At 36.0% G+C, this 22,668-nt stretch overlaps 1 protein-coding gene across 1 annotated transcript; it reads right to left on the reverse strand.

The window, feature by feature from the left end:
* Positions 1 to 615: 615 nt before the first annotated feature.
* Positions 616 to 13,492, reverse strand: LOC114762594 (uncharacterized protein At4g26450). The gene is made up of 4 exons (XM_028952103.1): positions 11,290 to 13,492; positions 10,863 to 11,055; positions 10,572 to 10,626; positions 616 to 827 (listed from the first exon to the last, which is right to left on the reverse strand). The coding sequence occupies exons 1-4, from the start codon at positions 13,170 to 13,172 to the stop codon at positions 631 to 633; spliced, it is 2,328 nt and encodes a 775-aa protein (XP_028807936.1). The 5' UTR covers positions 13,173 to 13,492; the 3' UTR covers positions 616 to 630.
* Positions 13,493 to 22,668: the final 9,176 nt, after the last annotated feature.

A 22,668-nucleotide genomic window follows, 5' to 3' on the forward strand; every position in this document is an offset into this window, starting at 1 on the left:
TGTACAAATGTTTCCATTGAATAAATCAAGTTTTCTAGGATAATCTTTCTACATGGTATCAAAGCAATGCTATACATTATGATCTGATTCGGCTTTGGGTTGGATCCACCAGGCCAAGGTGGCTCTCCCTCATTAGCACACAACACCTTAGCAACAATGAACCTTGCGACAAGCCATCAAGCACCGACAGAAACCCAATTATCTTCAGTGGGCCAATGGTGTTCGCCTATATGTTACCGGAAAAAGGAAACTAGATTATCTAATCGGAAAGAAATCCAGACCGGCCCTGTCAGATGAGAAGTATGCCGAATGGGAAGCAAAGAACCCAATGGTCCAGTGTTGGCTCGTGAACTCTATGACCACTGAAATAAGCATTAGTTTTTTGCTTTTCCAGTCTGCCAAAGAAGCCTAGGATACAATAGGGGATAAGTTCACCTCAATGAAAAATAGGGCAACCATTCCAGATATAGAAACAAATCTAGACCATCCCAAATTAGGTAACCTCACTGTTATTAAGTACTAGACTAACCTTCTTGTTCGATGACAACGATTAGATTTGTACAAAGTCCATGAATAGTCATGTTTCGCTAATGCTACTCTGTACTCAAGGACAAAGGAAGAAAAAAGAATTTATAAGTTCTTACTTGGCCTTAGTTTAGCCTTTAATGCTGCATGTGGATGAATCGTGGGCCAAGAAACACTTCTAAGCCTCCAAGAAGTGTTCTTTATGATAAAGAAAGAGGAAACCTGACAAAAACTCTCCACTCCAAAGCCACCAGGCACAATTGAAGAGGAAGCAGGTGCATTTTTTCCAAAAAGAGGGCTACCTGGAGAGAATAAGGACAGGAAGGGCAGCAAATGTCAAAAGACTGGACACATGAGAGACATATGTTGGAAGCTCCATGGCAAGCCACCAAATGCCAAGGGAAGAGGTAAGCAAGAAAATGGAGCCTACTCAACCAACAATGAATCCAAAGCTGAGTTTGATAATAAATTGAGTAAGGAGGATATTGATTTCCTCAAAAAGTTGCTAGACAAGCATGACACTTAAGGCACTGGTTGCCACAAGTAATATGGCGCACCTAGGTAACGCTGTTTTGGCTTTTAAAAATTCTGTTCATAAAAAGGACATACGGATAGTCGACTCAAGGGCAATGGATCATATGACTGGTAGTAATATAGAATTGATTCAGAACTTCTTACCCTGCCCTGTGCCTATGTTCATCAATGTTGGAAATGGGCCTTTGTTAGTGGGCCCAAAAGTAGCTCTTTGATTTTGGTTTGACTAAGTAAACAGCTATCTAGGGTTACTGTCGTTATTATCCTTATTATCGAGATTTTAGGCATCATAGAATTATTTTGTTTCCTTTATTATCTTTTCCGTATCATATCGCAGGAGGATCTCGTGTGATTTTGTGAGACCTCTTCTCCTATAAGTGTATTGTTCTACACAATGAATAAAACAGATTATTCAGCATGCCATAATTTCAATCAAAATAGCTGATGGAAAATTCATTAAAGCTCAAGGAATGGGAGAAACTCAGTTATTTGATAACTTAGTTCTTGAAAGAGTGTTGTATGCTCCCGATTTAAAGTGTAGCCTAATCTCTGTTAATAAAGCTACTCTCACTCAACATTGTCACATTAGCTTCTCTGCTATTGTATGTCTATTCCACAACCTGGAGTTGAGGAAGATGATTGATGAAGATAAGCTACTAAAGGGGCTGTACTGTGTCCAGGACGGAGCATGGATGACTAAGGGATCACCAAGAGCATATTGATCCACAGTTCAGAGTTTTTTTGCTAAACTTTCCAGCAAAGATTTGTTGTTGTGGCATGTAGGTTAGGCCATCCCAACTTTGAATACATGTCAAAATTATTTCCTAAATTAATGAATAAAAATTCAGTTTCCATTCCTTGCGAAATCTATCAATTGTCCAATCATACACGAAATATTTACTTGACATATCCTCATGAATTTTCTCAACCCTTTTCGCTCATCATACATAGCGATCTTTGGGGTCCCTCACGTACTCCCAACTCGACCCAAACAAAATGGTTTGTCACATTCATAGACGATTAGACATGGGTGACATTGGTGTTTTTACTCAAAGAAAAATCAGAGTTGACATAAACCTTCCAAAATTTCCATAAGATGACACAAAATCGGTGCATCACCTCCTTGAAAATCCTATAGAGTGACAATGGTACAAAATATACCAACTCCATCCTCCAATCCTACCTTAAATAGCATGGTATCACACATCAAACGAGTTGTGGAAACTCCTCCCAACAAAATGGAACAGTAGAAAGACAAAATAGACACCCATTGAATGTCACTAGAGCCATTATGCTTACCAAAAACGTTCCAAAATTTTACTAGGGAGAAGCTATACTTACTACTACCCACCTAATTAACCGTCTGCCTTCCAAAACCTTGAACTTCAAAACTCCAATCCAAGTGCTATCTGAAACCTATCCCACACCTCACTTTTTTACCACTATTCCTAAAAAAATCTTTGGTTGTGTTGCTTATATGCACAATGATGTAGGCAGCAAATTAGATCCTAGAGCACACAAACACATCTTCCTTGGATACTCTACTTCTAAAAAAGGTTACAAATGCTATTCCCCATTCCAAAAAAAAATCCTTTCTCACTGTGAATGTTACCTTCAATGAAAATCAAAGCTACTACCCTAAAACACCCATTCAAGGGGAGAGTGAGCAAGAATGGGAGTTTTTAGACTTCTCACATCATAGACTGAACCACAATTAACACAATCAACCTGAAACAGAACCTACCCAACGATATACCATCCATGACAGCACCATACCTAACCCACCTAATCCCACATCTTGGCTTGTGCCTGAATCAAACCTAGATACAAAAACAGAGGCCGAAATAAAGACTGAATAGAACAATGATATGAAAAGAATGCTAGAAAATAAGGTGCCATGTAAAGAACCCAAGACAAGATCAACCCAGCAACAGTACAACACCTCTAGTATTGAGTAACACCAGTCTTCAACCCAGGCTCCAAATCCGGACGACCTTGGATGGCCCATTGCTTTGAGAAAAAGGGTAAAAAGGTGTACTCAACATTCTATTAGTCATTTTGTATCTTATGATAAATTGTCTCCTACTATGCAAATTTTTGTTACCCATTTGGATAATTTAGATAATAAGTAGCTACCAACTAGTTTTGAGATTGCTATCTGTGACCCTCACTAAAAAAGAGCCATTGAGGACGAGCTTAATGCTTTGCAAAAGAACCAGCATTAAAAAATTACCAAACTACTGAGTGGTAAGAAGATTGTGGGATGTAAGTAGGTCTTCACAAAGAAGTATAACCCCGATGGTACAATCAATTAGTATAAGGCTTGATTAGTGGCATGTAGACTTCACAAATCACTCTATGCCAGGAGTTCTCAACGGGTTCACTCAGTGTCAAACTAACCACACCTTATTTGCCAAGCATTCAAGGATTCAGGTAGCTATGCTAATTGTATATGTTGATGATATTATCCTGACAGGTGACGACACGACACTACTGAGATAGCTAGTCTCAAAAAGTCACTTAAGAAAGAATTTGAGGTAAAGGACCTGGGATGCTTGAAATATTTTCTTGGTATGGAAGCAGCTCGATCAAGAGAAGGTATTATTGTTTCTCAAAGGAAGTACACACTAGACCTCCTTGAACAAAGATTGAAATCTTTTCTGTATATACCAGATGGGTAATCTCGATAAATAGTATAGATGGGATGCCATTAGCTGTAATATCTCATATTCTAGCATAGGATTAAGCAATTCTATAATAATTACAAAATATATCAAATCTGCCCTAAGAGAGAAAGGAATAATATTAAAGATAGAATAATATCCCTGTAAATTAGGAGATTATCATGCTAACACTACCCCTCAAGCTAGTGAATAGATATTTATCATTCCCAACTTGCGATATAACTCCTCGAACTTGGAATTAGGTAGTCCCTTGGATAGTAAGTCTGCTGTCTGATCCCTTGATCGAACATAAATTATTTCAGCCTCCCCTGACTCAAGTTTTTCCATAATGAAGTGTCTGATCCTCTATGCTTAGTGCGATCATGATGCACTGGGTACTTGGCAAGACAAATTGCAGACTTATTGTCACAATACAATGTCATTTTTGGATCCACTTTAATTTTCAGCTCTGTCACAAGCCTTTGGACCTTCACATATATCAAGTGCCACTACATGGTATTCAGATTCGGTGCTGCTTCTGGACACCACACTTTGTTTTTTGCTCTTCCACGTAACTAAATTTCCCCACAGGTAGGTAAAGTAACCACAAGTTGATCTCATATCATCTTGGGTTCCTCCATAGCCTGTATTAGTGTATACTTCCAGATTCCTCGCATTACTGAAATGAATATCCTTCCCAGGTGCTAGCTTTGTATAGTATAATATTTTGTATGCTATTGGCATGTGTATTTCTCGAGGTTGATGCATAAATTGGCTGATAACAATAACTAGAAAACATATGTCAGGACGGGTATGAGAGAGATGAGTTTACCCACCAAGCATTGATATCTTTCAACATTGATTGGTGCTTCAAGTTTCTCCTACATATTCCTGAAATCTAGGAATATTGGAGTATCTTTAGGACTTGCTCCCAATATGCTAGTTTCCTTAAGTAGATCAAGGATATATTTCCTTTAAGAAACTATTATTCCTTTGCTTGAGCAAGCTATTTCCATTCCTAGAAAGTACCTCAAGGTTCCTAAGTCTTTTACTTCAAAGTTTGCAACCATGTCTATTATTCCCTCCGAATCATCACCTGAGATCACAATATCATCTGCATAAACTATTTGCATATAACCATTTCACCATTCAGAGTATTTTTCAAACCATGCTCTAGGTGACCATTTTACGCTGTAGAGGGCCTTATAGAGCCACCAGTCTTTTCAAGGCCGAGAGGGGCATCCATGTAGACTTCCTCAACTAGATCGTCATTTAGGAAAGCATTTTTGACATCAAGCTGGTGTAAGGGCCAATCTAAATTTACAACAAGAGAGAGGAGGATTTTAATTGTATTAAATTTAGCTACAAGAACAAATATCCAACATCCACATGCATAAATATATATCTTAGGAGCAAATTTAGCTAGTGTAAGGGCCAGTCTAAATTTTTTTGCTATATATCCACCTACGTCCATCTGTTGATTTTCCTGGTGGTAAGTCAACTAACTACCAGGTCTTGGTTTTTTGGCAAGCACAAAGTTCCTCATTTATGGCCTCTTTCCACTTAGGATGCTTTATAGCTCATGTAAGTATTTTGGTATTTTCTCCTCATTTAGCTTAGTCACAAATGCTTGCCTTCTAGGCAACAATTTTTCATATCCAACAAAGTTGCAAATAGGGTGTTAGGTACAACACCTCTTACCTTTACATAAGGCTATTGGCAGACCCAAATTCAACTCCTCAAGGCTAGAAGTTGGGGTATCATGGTCTCCCGTCAGAACTTGGGCAGATTCTTCTAGGTCCTTGTCAGGTTGCACTGATTCAACACTTGGAATGTGCTGTTTCAGCCTCTCCTATAAATAAAGACCTCCTTCTTCTGTCTTTTTGCTCTCCCTGCATTTGTATCCACTACATTCTCAAGGTTGCCATTCTCAGGGTGTTAGTTCAGTGGTATTTTTATCAGTTTCTAGTTCTATAGCAGGTTCAGATTTTGTAACAGGTTCAAGCTCTGTACTGATTTGGGTATTTTGGAGAGGCTCTGTACTGTGTTGGGTATTTTGGCGAAGGTTCTGTATTGTTTTGCGTATTTAGAGGTTCAAGTGATTTCAGGTGATTCAGGTCTAGGTGGTTGGTGCGGTTTCAGGTATGGGATCAAGAACAGGAGGGAAAAAAGTCAGTTCACTCTCAAAATTCTCCCCCTGAATAGACTTTTTGGGGTAATAGGATTGTTCTTGAAAGAAAGTGACATCCATTGACACAAAGTATCATTCAAGAGTAGGAGAGTAACACCTATAACCCTTTTGAGTAGCTGAATAACCCAAGAAAATACATTTATGAGCCCTAGTATCAAGCTTATTTCCATGCATGTTGTGGACAAAGGCAACACACTCAAAAACCTTTTAAGGAACCGTGTTTACTAAAGGCATAGAAAGATAGGCTTCAAACAACATTTTGCAAAAGAGCTTTAAATAAGGCATTCTATTGACAAGAAAAGCAGCAGTAAGAATAATATCTCCCCAAAATTGATTTGGAACACGTCTTGTAAACATGACAGCTCTAGTAACTTCTAGGAGGTGTCTACTTTTCATTTTAGCAATCCCATTTTATTGGGGTGTATAGGCACAAGAGGTTTGGTGAATAGTGCCATAAGACTCAAGATATCGACTAAAGGATTAGCTTAGGTATTCTTTTGCATTATCACTCCTAAAAATTTGAATTTCAGCCTTGAATTGATTTTGGATCAGCTTGTGAAAAGTTTTGAAAATTTTAAACACCTAGGATTTTTCCTTCATATGATAAACCTAAGTAGTTCTTGCGTAATCATTAATGAAAGTGCCGAATCAGCGATGATGGTTAACAATGTGTGTTTTGGAAGGTCCCCAAATGTCGCTGTGAATAATGGAAAAAAGTTTGGTTGGTTCATAGGGCTGAGGGGTAGGAGCTCTTGGTGTGCTTAAAGAATTGGCAAAACTCATATGATAAAGCATCAACTTTATTAAATAACTTTGATACAAAAACTTCATGTTTGAAAAACTAGGGTGTTCAAGTCTACAATGCAGCAATTCAACATCATTATTCTTAGAGGCAGCAATAGCAATCTTCTTCTCATGATCCATAACTAGGAAGTATAATCTGCTAAGTTTCCTAGCTTGTCCAATCATCTCCCTCGACCTTATTTCCTAGAAAATACAATGGTCAGCATAGAAAATAGCAACGCAGTGAAGCATTTTAGTAATCTTGCTAATAGCTATTAGGTTACAATTGAGACCTAATACAAAAAGAACATCACGAAGTTTGATCTTCCCTATGAGATCAACTGTACCACTTCCTTGAATTTGCTTCTGTCACCATTAGCTACTTTAATCCCTTGGTTACTTAAATACTCTTGCAAACTAGAGAAAACAGCATAATCTCCACTCATATGATCAGTGGCACCCAAATCCACTATCTAGGTGTCATTTAGGGAGGTTTGTAGCAATTAAGCAAGTATTAGAATTTTCTTATTATAAGAATTATCAAACAGTATAATATTTGATTGTGCTAGGTTAATATTTGATTGTGCTAGGTTACTAGCACTAATTTGCTTATTTAGTTGCTCATGCTGGCTAAGAATTTTCTTGAGCAAATCCAGCTCAATCAACGATAGTATGCGACTTTTAGAATTGTCTTCCTCCAGTGCACTTATTGCAACATTGCCTCTGCCTTCGGTTCCCTACCTTGTCAACTGATTTGGAGGCTTTCCACGTAGCTTCCAGCAAGTGTCACGTGTGTGACCACTCTGTTGACAATAATCACACCACCCCTTCCCTTGTTTCTTGCCAAGTTTAGCCCCCATGCCTCCTTTTACCACCAAAGCTAATGAATCAGCAGCAGCAGCAAGCGTGCTTTGAATGAGTTGTCGTTAACTCTCCTCATATTTCACTAGTTAACTGTTTTTGCAACTGATAGCAAGGGGTGTGTGGCCGTGATCCAGGCTCGAACCGCTTCATATGCTGAATTGAGGTCTAGTAAAAGCTCATAAACATGTTGGCGCTCAACAATCTTCCCATAACAAGCCAAGTCAGCATTACAGTGCCACTGTTGAGGATCATATAAATCCAATTGCTACCAGAGTTTGATAAGAGTAGTGTAATATTGAGTAACAAAATTACTTCCTTGAGTCGTTTCACGGAGGAGACCTTCTAGATGTGAAAGAGTGCAACTGTATTTTCAATGGTGGCATAAGTGATTCGAGCACTCTCCCAGATTTCCTTTGCACTAGTGGCCAAAACAAATTGCTCACTTATGTCGAATGTCATGGAGTTGATGAGCCAACCCATTAATTGATTGTTCTTGACAACCCAGATCTGGTGTTTTGAATCAGTAGACTCGGGCATCACAGCAGAATTTGATACGTATTGTTCTTACCCCTTTCCTCTGAGATACATTAACATGGCATGTGACCATTGCAAGTAGTTATGTTTGTTCAGCCTATGATTGGCTATATGTGATAGATTCTCCAGGGTCTGCAAAACTGAAACATTAGTGGGATTTGACACTTTTGGCACTCCATTGCTAGAACCAAAGGGAGTTTTTTGTTCTGACTCAGCATGGAACACTTCCATCAACCTAAAGGTAATCATCTCTTGTTACTTTGGTCGTGATACCATAAATAAAGAGAGACTGAAATCTTTTCTGTATATACTAGATGGGTAAATCCCAATACATAAATAGTGTAGATGGGATGCCATTAGCTGTAAGATCCTGTATAGAGCCTAGGATTAAGCAATTCTATAATGATTACAAGATACATCAAATTTGCTCTAAAAGGGAAAGGAATAACATTAAAGATAGAATAATATCCCTGAAAATTAGGAGATTATCACGCTCACAAGTTGGAAAATAAAGAAGAAGAAGAAGAGAAGGAAGAATATGTAAAAGTTCCTAATGATAAGAAGAGGAAGAGCAAATCCAAGACCAAGAAGGAGTCAACACCAGTGGATGCAGAGAGGTATAAGAGACTAGTAGGTAAACTCCTATATCTCTCTCATACTCGCCCAAATACAAGTTATGCAGCCGAGTAGTGGGTCAATTCTCAAGTTCGTGATCTGTTCTTTGCTAAAGGGAAATCAAGAGAGATCATTGTGTATACAGATGCAAACTATGGAGGATCCAACCTTAGGATACTGCACTATGGTTTGGGAAAATCTTGTTACTTGGAGAAGCAAGAAGCAAAATGTAGTGTCTAAAAGTAGTGCAGCAGCAGATCTAAGGGCACAAGCACATGGCTTGTGGGGATAATAAGAGTCCTAAAGGAACTAAGACTTGTACCTACTATCCCAGTTCAACTAAAATGTGACAGCCTATTAGCCATTGGGATGGTAAGAAATCCCATTTATCATGAACGAACGAAGCACGTGGACATTAATAAGCATTTTATCAAAGAAAAGGAAGAAGTAGGGATTATTAAGATTTCTCACGTGCCTTCATATTACCAAGTGGGAGACCTCTTCACAAAAGCCCTACCAAGACCTTTGTTTGAAGAATTCAGAAGCAAGTTGGGAATGATAGACATCTATTCACCAACTTGAGGGGGAGTGTTGTTACGGGCTGAAAACCCATTTAGTCATCAAATTATTATGCTAATTGTTTAATTCCTAGAATCTTGGCTAGTATCTCTAGAAATTAATTGTGATTATTTGGTTTTACTTAATTAGATTTGATTATGTGCATCTTACCTTTCCTAGCACCTATGTAACCCTAGTATTAGTGCCTATATATGTACAAATGTTTCCATTAAATCAATCAAGTTTTCTGGATTAATCTGTCTACAAGATATTATGACAAGACGACCAAAAGTAATATGAGGAAACAACAATAACAGAGAAGCACAGCTGCAGCATCCAGCAAGCACAGATTACTCCCTGGCTTTCAAGAGGTTAAAGCCCCTCCATATATTCCTTTCAGAATTCCATCACCTCATGTTAAGATACTACCTCTACCACTCACAGATTACCCCTTGGGTACTCCCGTACTTGCCAACTTCTCACTCTTCCAGCTCACCCCCTTCCCCCGCAATGTTGCACTCTGTTAGTTGCATTATTACCCACATGCCCTTCAAATTGTCTCTCCATCCTACGTTAAGAATATATATTCTTATCTCCCCCCCCCCCCACCCTCCCAAAAAAAAAAAAAAAAGACTTGTTTCCCTTTTTTCTCTTGCTATGTTAGAACATTGTCTCTTGTGGCTATATCACTTATTAGGCTTGAGTGGAATGTGAAGATAGGCTTATAGGGAGAGCATTAGGGCCTGAACAAAGTGAAAGTTCTCATCGCGCAATCTCTCTCAAACAAATTCAGCTATTAGGCCAAAAATCATAGCTTGGGGAAGAGTTACTATAGAGAAGAAATCCAACATCTTTAACGGTTAAGAAGGCTAAAATTATATTTAGAATCTTTATTCAAGTTTGCATTATCTAGTAGGAAGTAACTTTATACTGATAATATTGCTACATTTGAATTAGAGGTGGTTTCGAAATTAATCATAGGGGCAATTAGGGAGATTTGGGTTGTAGGAAACCCGTCTAGCATAAATGGGAAGATATGTGAGAACAACGCAGGAAACAGATCAATGTTGTGGTTATTGTATCTCTAAGGCTTGTTGCCATGCGTCAACTTTAGCTCTTAAAGGGTAATTTACTAAAATGCATCCACTTCTCTATAAACCACGTATATATGCATGTATATAAGTAAATAAGATTAACCTAACGTGAGTTATGGCTTCTCCAAATAATTCTCATGACATCCAAAATCAACTAACACATCACAAATGCTCAATGAAAAGAAAACCATTGATTGAAATCTGGCATACTTAATGGTATTTCCCCCAGCGTCATATATATTGAATCATCCTCACCAAGTGTTCCCTGAAACAATAAGTTGAATATCCAATTAAGTTAATCATAATTACATAGGTAACTGCTAACGTCTGGCCACATAAAAAAATCAAATTAAAAAAAAAAAAGAAAACACAGCTCAAAATAATGACATTTAATTTTATAGCACTGTAGATTATAATAAATGCAGTAAGCATCAAGTTTTCATGAAATATATATCAGGGCATAAATTAAATTCCTAATGAGTATCAAGCTTGCAATAGTACCGGTCCATTATGAAGGCCCATTTCATTGTGCACAGAGTTCATATCCCCTGGCACTGAAGAACAGTTTGGGAAATCAGACCCAAGCAATTCTGACAGCATTAGCCCATAACCACCATCCTGGACATCATGTAATTCAGCAGCATTTTGAGCGTGGTTAGAAAAGCCTTCAAGACCTGCAAACATTGCCTCTGTCCTGTGCATATAAATGAATTTAGATCAGTAAGTGACCAGGAAGGTGAATAAGGGAATAGACAATCTAAACAATCAGCCGCAGCTAACAGTGTGGTAATTGAATAGGAAAAAGGGATTTATGGTTCAAATATGACAACTAGATCATAGCAAACACTATTATTAAGATGCAGCGGTGAAAAATATAACATGCTCATGCCAAAAAGTATTTTAAAACATACACAAATGAAAAACATACTTTCTCTCCTTATTGTCAGCAGGTCTTCCTTCTTGAACAGAATCACTTTCTAGATCAATTATTTCAATCTCTTTGCTGCCTGTTGTACAAGTACTGAATCCACCAGATACACTGGCATGACTAATGGATAGATCAATATCAACTGGTTCTGTCCCTTTCTTCATTTCCGAAATGGAGGGATAGATAAGAATTGGATCATGATCATGATTATCATGCAGCTCAGATGTTTCCATGAGATTCAGATCACAAGTTCTAAATGAACTAGGCAATGGTTGTTTCTCCTCTGAACACTGAAGAAATGGTCTACTTCCGCCTGGTGTAAATTGAGTATTACTTATTAGGTTCCCACAACCCGATTTTAAAGTCGAGTCATCAAAAGGCGAAATTTCATCTTCCCCTGAGTTCTTTTCAATTGCCTCGTCATGCAGGAAATAATCTTTGGTCCTTGGGACAAAGGAAGGAAGCCACTCTTTTAGTTTTTTGGTTTCCTCCCTCCCATCGTCAGCATCTACTGCACGCTTTTCACCTCTTTCCTCACCCATTGATATGCTACCTCCATACTCTGGCAGTCTGGGATTGTACTCTGGGTTGTTACTATTTACATAAGCTCTATCTTGACAAGATTGCGAGCTCACAGATGTAACCTGCTCAACATTACAAGTAGTAACTAAATCTTTAACATTTTCAGCAGCATGAACAGATTGCACCTTGATAACTTCTGAATCAAGATGTTTTGAATCAGAAGCTTTGTCAGATTGCAATGCAGTGGATGACGAGCCTTTAACAGACTCTTCAGCAGGGATTTCAAGTCCTTGAATACACTCATTATCATTAGATTTTTCATTTCCATTGTTCCTGAGTGGATCAACCTTCAAAACCTTGTAAGTCAGTGAAGAACGCGTCTTGGTAGGAACCTTGACAGATTTGCATAGTGTCAGTAAATCAGTGCAAACCCTGCTACAGGTATTACTGTCTTGATCAGTGAGAGGAACAGATAAATTCTTTGAGACACTTGGTTTCTCTATATCATCATCGCAGGCACTATCCTTCATCTCCTTACCTCCTGCACTGCTATGGTCCAAGTTATTGGAAACCTCGATCAGTTCCCCCTCCGTACTATATGTATTATTTGCAGCAGTAGAAGATTCTGCTTTCAATTCCGTTTCACTTGAACCGGGCTCCTTGTCTGTCTCAGTATTTAAAACACCCCCGCCCTCACTTTTCGGCACAAGCCCAGTCGAGTCAGAATTTTGCGAAACATTCTCAATACCAACAGCTTGCTGCTCCTCCTCCTCATCGTGGGGTCTGGTAGTAAAAGTATCATCAATATCCTTTCTCTCAGGGGACACTCTAGGTCTATCAGGCCATGAGCCACTCCTTTTGAAGTCACGACCCCAATCGAAGCCATTGCTTCGGAAACTTCCCCCTCTTCTCCTTACTTTGTCTTTGAAGTCATCAACACCAAACTTTCTCCTACCAGATGACGAATCAGAAACTGAGCTTCCAAGACGAGCAAGGACTGATATACGCCCTTCCACTGGCAATTGCGAAGTATCTCCATCTTGTGCCCGAAAATCACTAGAGTGCTTCTTGAAATTAGAATTATGCCATTTAATAGAGAGAGTACTAGGTGGTAGCACACCCTGAGAAACCAAATACTCAGCAGCAAGACGACCAGCTTCCATGAAAATATCGCCCTTGCGAAAGGGTGGCTGGGAGGTATGAGAGAAAGCTTTGGGGTTCCCAGGACCCCTGCTAAAACCACCATCACGATTGCCATAAAAGCCATGGCCTCCTCTGATTGAACCCTCAGCTAGATTCATACCCATCCCCATGGAACCTGACCTATAACCATTTCCCGGGCTACGTTGGCGAGCGTGCATCGTGATGGCTGCCTCAGGGAATCAATCAACTCAATTACTAATTCTGCCACAGATTCGATGCTCAGCCAAACAGTTTCTCCTCCGGCGTCCACTGATTAATCTAGCAAAACAATCATAATAACCTAAAAAAGAAAATTTTACAAAGGATACAGATCTACACAATTGGTTACAAATTCTATACAGGCCTGCTTTCCATTTAAGAACCCCAAACTTCTGACCTCTCGAAAGGAATGTCGGAATTGGTTTTATTTATTTGATCCATAAATAGTATGTTTCACAGCTGCAGCTCAGGACAAGCAGAGAACATCCTGCGATCAAATGTTCGATGATCGAGCCACCTTCGCCTTTCCTCCGCTGCTTCCTTTCCTTTTTATTGGGGGATTTTTGGGGCCTATTTACCTATTTTGAAAACAGTTTTTTATTTTTAAAAAAAACATGTTTGGAACTTAGTTTTAGGGGGTGTTTGGGTTCCAACCCAAACCATGGTTTGAGAAAAAATCACCCAAACACCTTTAAAAAAACCAAAACCATGGTTTTGAATCAAAACCATGGTTTTGGAAAAAGCAAAATTTTTTTGTTTTTGGAAAAAAGAGGGAGAGTATGAAAGCCTATATAATATGTATCTTGTTATTTTTTTTACAAACATATTTTTTATAAATATATTTAATCTTATATCTTATAAATATATATACATATTAATTATTTATTAATTATATTATCTTATGTATTATTAATTATGTTAATAAAAAATATATTATTAACAATTTTATTCCTTCAAATTAAAATATATCATAAAATATATTTTTTCTGTAATTATCATATTAACTTATGTCTTTTTTAGTAATTTGTACATATAAAAAGTGCTTCTGGTAACAACTATCCAAACACTCTCACTTCTCAGAATCACTTTTTCACAAAATCTATTTTTCAAAAAATCTATTCTTTCCAGAATCTATTCTCCAGAAGCTATTCTCCAAATCATGGTTTGGTTATATCCAAACACACCCTTAATGAAGCGTTTTTAAAAACAAAAAAAAATAATGACTTGTTTTTTTAAGATGTGTTTTGGTTTTGTGTTTTATTTTATAAAAGCTGATACTTCTCCCTAACCTCTTCTCCGCTTGCTCATTGGCCCTTAAAGGGTTGAAGTACTCGCCCCTTGGTCCTTGTCAAGTAACATTTAATCGATAGGGTGCTCGATTAACCTTCTGTCAAAAGTAAGAAAGTTAATTGGCAACTTATCGATTATTAAATTATCTGTGAGGTGATCGTGAAACTCCTTACATTAAAACAGTTTAATAGATGATCAAACAAGCGATCAATAAACTTATTTATCTAGCAAGTTATTTAGCACAGTGAATTATCTAACACGTGATTGATAAAACTTGACACTATATGGACACAAAACATGTTGACAATTATCTAGCACATATTCGATTAACTAGTGATCGAACACTTGATTGATTAAGATAACAACTATGTAGAGAAATTTAAGTACTCATTTGTTATCATCACAACTTTAAATCTAACATAGTTGAATATAACTTGCATTAATAGTAAACATAAATAGTATAATTAAATCTATAGATGATTATTTGGCTCTTCACTTGCATATCACAAAGTTTTTGAGAGATTAGTAAGTACATAATAAATTAGAAAATTTTCAACTTCTGTAACGCGGTTGATAAGTGATGTAACGGTATTAATAAGTTAGCATGTTTTCCAAGAAATCATGAAAGTGAGATTTTTTTCAATTTCAGCGACAAAATTTACAATTCTCATAATGATATTAACAACTCTAATAATATTATTCACCACGAGATTTAAGAGGTATTTTGATTTTGAAAGATTTTTAAGTGTTTAATAAATTGAAAAATTTTCAACTTTTATAAGGCTGTTAACAGGTCATGCAACAATGCTAATAAATCTGGTAATGCAATTAACAACTTGTTTCAAAATATTTTCATAGAATAAAGACAAATGATACAATAATATGGTCATTTCAGCAAATTTCAAAATTCCTATTTAGTTATATGTGATAAAATGGAATTTCTCATATTAAAGTGACTATTTGGAATTTTTCAAACTGAAGTATTATTTTATTGTCATTTTCTCTTAAAATATTGACATCAAAATACCAATATGATGATAAAAAGTTAAGCAAAATATGCTTTTTAAAAATCATAATTAATATGTTTAATTTAGAAATATGCGTAAATGCCAAGCATTAGAGCTAGTAATGCAGGCTGACAGTGTGGATACGAGCCAGCCCATGCCTGCCTAAATATTTTTTTAAAAACAATTATTATTATTTGTATTGGTTGAGTAGTGGGTTATAATAAAATAATGTGAAGATTAATTTATAATTTGAGAAGACATTTTAGAAAAACTAACACATTTTTTTTCTAAATAATTAATTTGACTATTTTTCTTTTCCAAATTAATTAAATAAATCTTTTATGTGTGTATTACATATGCAATTATATGAATGAGGCGATGTCAATGTGGAATTTGAGGGTCAAAATCCTCCAACTATGTTGTATAATATATTGGGAATTGCATGAAAATAAAAATTTAAAAAACAAAAAAAGAAAAAAAAGTAGGTTAGCTCGTGGCGGAAAGGCCTCAAAGCAGTACAGGCTGGGAATTTCAGGTGAGAATAAAAATAAGGAAAATATAGTTCTGTTATATGCAAGCATTGAAGTGCAAGGTAAATTCATGTTATATGCAAGTATTAATTGAAACATGCTTACTTTTATCCCTCAGAGTACACATTCGTAAGCATTATGGTTCAAGCGGATCACGACACAAGCCCATGAATTTAATATTTCAATATAATTACTTGGGTTACTATTCATTTGGTAAAATCTAGAACTTTCATATTCCGTGTCTCAATTTTGGAAATTCGTATCTCCTTGTGTACACATCCAACTGAGGTGTTCTACCTATCATTTTAAAGCTTGGGATGTGTACAACATGTCTACCAAACTTTATGGCTTAACTGTTTCATTTGATAGGTCAAATTGGAGCTAGAAGTTGACTGCTCCAGTACCTACGTTTTATTCATTAGACAATTCTTGCTTTGATCCTTTTTATTGTTTTGGCATGCATAACTTGGCCCTATCCTTTCCCATTCATTCTTATACCTTTTTATTCGTGCCATAAACATTCTAAACAAATACATTACATCATTGGCATTCATATGCATAATCTACACAATAGGAGAATTATACATTAATTAATAGCTTCAATCATTAACATGAATAATTCTCCACTTTCTTCTCCTTCCTTCTCATGCTCTCCTTCATGCAATCACTGTCCATCATACTTGACCTAAATGGTTGGTTAGGGAGGGTGAGATTTGGGACAATCTCAGAAGCAAACAATAACCACCCAAACATACATGGCAAGCTTAGCATTTATAACATGCTTACAACTTAACATCTCTATAACATAATGACATGTTTGGAAATCATCATGCATTTATCATAAAACACATAGGCCAATGGCATATTTCAAAAATATTCACAATCACAACACATGAGTTCATAAAATCATATAACATAGAAATATGTCATACATGCAAGCAAATACCAAGCACATAAGAGTAAGGTCAAGTTTGCTACCTTGTATCCTTAAGCTTTCTTCTTACTCCTTTTTGCTTCTAACCATTAAGGTTACTTGCTCAACTACATCCAGACCTTCTCTTGAATTCATCAAGGTCCTAATCACAGTCACAACGGTCACATTACTCATTAGGATCAAGAATTACACAACATGTAAGACTTATGTCCGTAAACTTCATACTTTTTCCTTAATTTATAATGCAGTGTTCTAGCTTTGTAAAAATTGTTCTCTTAGGCCAATCATATACAATTTGCCCAAGAATCCAATTATAATCTTAGATTTATCAAAATCTAGCTCCTTTCCCTGGTCCTACGCCAAAACTGAAAGCTGCCACTTAATTTCCAGTTTTGCTTTCGATGCTTCCAACTTCATTCTTTCATCTTATCCCTACACAATTTTTCATTTTAAACACATTGGAAGCATCAAAATGATCAAAATCACATCCTAGGCATAAGAACCAAGTCTGGCTGAAACATTTCCTCAACTTACACAATCATGAAATTCAACCAATTTCTGCATAAAACCACTCGATTCGTGTTCCTTTCAAGCCTTTGAACATTATTCTAACATCAATTTCATCTTCTCCTATTCTTAAAAATTTTGTGCATTATGCCCCCTTAGGGTTTCAAACTCTCAAAAATCATTAAAATCCATAACCAAGCTCAACAACAACAAGGATAGTGAAAATTACATCAAAAACCATAAACATACCTTGTCTTAGAGCTTGATCTTGCATGAGACCACTTGGCCTTTCTTTCTCCTTCTTCTTTCTCTCTCTAGAAACCATTTTTTTAGAGCTTCCTGAAGGTTTCCATGAGCTTGGACGAAATGAGGGGTCGGGAGGGTATTTATAGAAAACAAGACTGAATTTGGGCCATTTATCTTAAAAATACGTGGCTTGATCTGAACCGTCCATTTTCTCTTTTAATCTTACGATGACAAGTGTCCTATGACATCATGCTTATCTCATCATGATGACATCATGCTTACATCATCAATCTACATGCTTTTAATCCGACTGTACACGTGTCTTGCATCCGACCGTACATGTGTCTTGCAGCCGAATGTACATGTGTCTTGCATCCAGCCGTACACGTAATACCTTCTTTTCCCATCTGACCGTACACTTGTCTCTTCCATTTTCCTTCATCATTAAGGAATTAAAGTAGAGAGGAAATTAATATAAAATTCGTGCAAAATACCACCTTTAGGCATTCCCCTATTTATCTTGCCATTTTGCACTGTATAGGGTACTTTTTAGGTTCCTGACTATCTCGGGACCACTGGGACATGTTATAGCACCATTTTCTCACCTCAAATAAATTCACATGGCATTATATAACATGCCCAAAGATAGAGTGATGCTCTTCTCTTGTTCTTCCATAAAAATAATTAAAATAATTAATAATATTTATTTTGGAGTGATCTTGACCGAATTCTTTCTTCCAGTCCACAACTACGAGAATCTATCTCCAGGTACCAATACTATTTATTCATCACAGGGAATTCTTCTAATTTTTCTTAAGTCAAAAGTCAACCTTTAGACATTTGACTTTGACTTTCCCTAGATAGTATGTAAATAGGCTTTAAATTCTATTAAAGCCAACATCTTCGCTTTCTGGGGACGGAATTATTTTTAAAACCTGTGATAATTCCTCAAGTATTTTTTTCTATTTTCTTCCAATTATATGAGGCCTCCCTATACTTTAAATAATTCATTTTCAGTAATATTCAAAATCAGTCAAAATCCTGGGAATTCCACAATTTCCTTTTAAGGGCATTTTCATCATTTTTAGCCTCATATAGGCCTCTGAACCTTATTCCTATTTTTTTGGAATTTTTCTGAAGTGTTTAGGCCTTAACATACCATTTCTCATTTTCTGGGATTTTTTTTTATTTTCGGGCATAATTTACATTTTTGCCCCTACTAGTCCAAAACTTTGCAAAATCACAATTTTGCCCCTGGTTTGGCTTAACCTCAAAATTCACCTCATTGAGGCCTCTAACATAACTTTTGGCCTAAATTTATCTCCATTTTTCATTCCTGGCCCTCAAGACTTCTAAGTCTCTAACTTCCTCTTTTTCAGTTTCAGAAAACTTTTCCTTTGCGATTTAGTTTTTAGGAATCCCTCTGTCCCTCTAGGAAACCTCTAGGACCTCTGCCAAAAGGGATCTGGTAGTTTACCCATTTCAGGCTAATCCTGGTACTTCTAGGCTCAAAATTTGGGATGTGACATTAATCATACCATAAACATGCTATCAATATGCCATGGAAAGGGAGCATAAATCATACTATTTAACAATTCAACCAAACACATTTGTCAAGGCATCAATGTAACGAGTTAATCACATTTTCACATATATAACTCAACCACATCATGGCATATACACATAACACAAATGACCAAGACAATTTAATACTAAAATTGAAAGTTCTTGCTACCTCGTGATGCTTTGATTTCTTAGCCTCCTTCTCTTGCTATTGAACTCCTCTTTGTCCAATGCCAAAGCCTAATAATCAAACAACACAATGGCATTCCAATTAACTTCACAATCTTCATTAGCACTTTAACTTAAACCCTAGCCCTTTAACCTTTATTTTAGGGTTTTAGTATCATCCTTTCTAATTTAACTTTCACATGCTTTTCCTACATGATTTTCCATGTAGAATCTAAATATGAATTTAGATTTATTAAAATCTAATCCCTCCTATCACTTTTTACCTTGGCCAAATAGGGATACCTTAGGGTTCAAAATTCTCTTTTCAATTTTAATACTTCCAAATAAATGTTCTTCACATATTCCCAAGCAATTTCACCTTTTAAACTCATTAAAAGCATCAAACTAACAAGAATCAAACCTTATCTCAAAGAACCATAGTTGGCCAAATTGATTTCCTTGATTTCACGAGTTAGAATTCTTTCCAAAACAAAGTTAAAACACCATAATCCAAGCATTTTCTACCTTCTAATCTATAAACAACTTTAAATTATCCATAGCTCAACATCAATCGAAATGAACCGCATCAAACCTAAAACAATTTTTCTTCAAACTCCATCAAAACTACAATTTAAACGTTCAAACCACTAGGCATCTTAACCTAGAAGGAAAATCCAAGCTGTACCTTAATCTTCTTCTCCTCTTCTTTCCCTCCCTGGGTGGCTGAAACCCTCTTCCCTTCCTTTCTCTCTTGCCTGGCCAAAATGGCATATAGGAGGAGAGGTGATCATATATAATATAGCCAAATTCACCTCTTGTAACTTTCCATTTACCATAAGATTTAACCTTAACACATGACATCATCTTGGCTATCTTCCTTCATGATCTAGCTACAACTCCCCTTATGTGTCCTTTACATAAATGTTAGATGCCAACTCAATAGACACTAATCTACCATATGCAAGAATTACCATTTTTATTCATAATTCATTCTTCCAAGTTTGCCCTTCAACAATTTGTATTATTCCAATTAGCTTCAAACTCCATCAAAACTACAATTTAAACGTTCAAACCACTAGGCATCTTAACCTAGAAGGAAATCCAAGCTTTTACCTTAATCTTCTTCTCCTCTTCCTTCTCCCTCGGTGGCTGAAACCCTCTCCCTTCCTTTCTCTCTTGCCTGGCCAAAAATGGCATATAGGAGGAGAGGTGATCATATTTATAATATAGCCAAATTTCACCTCTTGTAACTCTTCCATTTACCATAAGATTTAACCCTTAACACATGACATCATCTTGGCCTATCTTCCTTCATGATCTAGCTACATACTCCCCTTATGTGTCCTTTACATAAATGTTAGATGCCAACTCAATAGACACCTAATCTACCATATGCAAGAATTACCATTTTTTATTCAATAATTCATTCTTCCAAGTTTGCCCTTCAACAATTTGTATTATTCCAATTAGGTCCTTCTCCTCTCAAATTGGCACCATATCCACTAGAAAAATAGGGAGAAATTTTTGTCTTACCAAGCTTATACTTATTACACTATATAAGTAAAGCTTGGTTGAATTTTCTTGAATCCTGTTAAATCCATTGCTTTCAAAACTTCATTTCTTTGCACCAATAGCTTCCTTTTAATGAGAAAAGGTTTTCTAAATTTTCTTATAATTTATTTCAACATCTAACTCTTTAAATTAAATTTTTCCTGAAATCAACCTTCTACTGATAAAAATTAAGTTTAAATATTTTTGAAGCTATTCTCTATGCTTCTAGAGATTGGGAATAATTTTAAAATTCATAATAACTCTCCAAATAATTTTTCTAAATTTTTTATGAATTATTGAGGCATCTAAGTATTTTAAATAATTTAGTTTGGCCAACTTTTTCTTAATTAGCCAAAATTCCAAGAAAATACTAAAAAATTAAAAATAAATTATTTTTTTTTTGTTTTCATCTCTTTTATGCCCTTTATTCTATTTTTCATGATTTTTTGGAATTTGTGAGAATTTCAAGTGTACCTTCTTGACTTGATTAATATTGACCAGATATTTTGAAAATGACTGTTCGGTCTCTGATCTGATCTCAGTTCAAAAGTTGTTTTGTCTATGTTCCTACTACACTGCCTGACCCTTGATCAATTCTAATTTTCTCATTTTTCTAGTTAAAATTAACAGGGTATGACACTTCTTTTCAGCTCCAGCACATTTTGCACATAGTTGTGCAATCTCAACTTTTTAAGGTTGTTTTTCTAGAAGCTTTACTTTCTTTTGTAACTTATCAACTCCTCTATTGCTTTTGTGAACTCAAAATGTAAAGCATCATATTCATATTGCAATTTATCATAAGTTGGGTTAGAATTATTTATGTTCTCTACTTCTAATTTTACTTCTTGCGCAACTAGACATGTTGGAAGTTTTAGCAAGGCTTCCAAAACAGTAGCAACAGATCATACAGATTCTCCTTTTGTTTCTTCTACAACTGTCACCTTTGCTCTCACTATCACATCATGCAAAAGTTAACCCTGACAATGGATATGAAAAATTAAGTTAAGGGCCAATATGGAAGGTAGACTAGCTGATAAAGCCAGGTATGACACAAAATCCGGATAGGATTCGGACTAATATTTTTGGAATTATCGGTCTAGGAAGGGTAAAATGAAAAAATTGGAGAAAAATTCAAAAAACAATTCTGAAAAAATAGTAAAAGGTAAATTATAGGTTTTGGAACCTCAATGGAGGCCCTAAAGGTGAAAATGGTGTGAAAATAGCTATTTACAGAATTTTCTTAAAAAAGAGGTTTTCCGGAAAAATAGTGAAAATTGAGTGAAAATAATTATTATAATTATATGAGAGGCCTCAATAATTCTAGAAAAAATATGAAATAATTATCTAAATATTTTATTAATTTATAAAACTGATTTTAGGCTCTGGAAGTGCAGGAATTAATTTTGGAGAATTTATTTTCAAAAGTCTTACCTATAAAGCCCTATTCGGAGAAAATTCAAAATAAATAGTTAAAGGTGAAGAAAAATTCTAGAATTTTCCAGATTAAATTCTTATATTAAAATAGGATTTTTCATAGCTAAAAAAGTGATTTTGGAGGTCCAGAAAAATTATAAAAAGTTACAAGTGAATAGTAACTAATAAGCTTCAATATTGCTTGGAGTTGATATTTTATTGTTGGGCAATTTTCTTAAAACTTTCTAGATCAAATTGGGCCCCACATTGTGAAGAAAAGCCCAAAAATTCATGCAAAGACCTGGCCCAAACATTTAAATTGGAATTAAGCTCAATTTTCACATAAAAATCAATAGAATATTCTTGGAATTTTACACATGGTATGATCTAGAATCTTGGAGCATATGATGGCTGCCATTTGTCCCCTTAAGTGGTAGCTGATCACGCCTAAATGGAGGGGAAAAGG

The sequence above is a fragment of the Neltuma alba genome, unplaced genomic scaffold, assembly GCF_004799145.2.
Source record: "Neltuma alba isolate B1F8T4 unplaced genomic scaffold, ASM479914v2 tig00011225_pilon, whole genome shotgun sequence".
Classification (NCBI taxonomy): Eukaryota; Viridiplantae; Streptophyta; class Magnoliopsida; order Fabales; family Fabaceae; genus Neltuma; species Neltuma alba.

Coding starts and splice junctions, on each gene's coding strand:
- LOC114762594 (XM_028952103.1), bottom strand. CDS start 13,172: ATGCACGCTCGCCAACGTAGCCCGGGAAATGGTTATAGGTCAGGTTCC. Junction 11,056..11,289: donor GCTGACAATAAGGAGAGAAA/GTATGTTTTTCA, acceptor TTATATGCACAG/GACAGAGGCAATGTTTGCAG. Junction 828..10,571: donor GCTGGGGGAAATACCATTAA/GTATGCCAGATT, acceptor TATTCTCTCCAG/GTAGCCCTCTTTTTGGAAAA.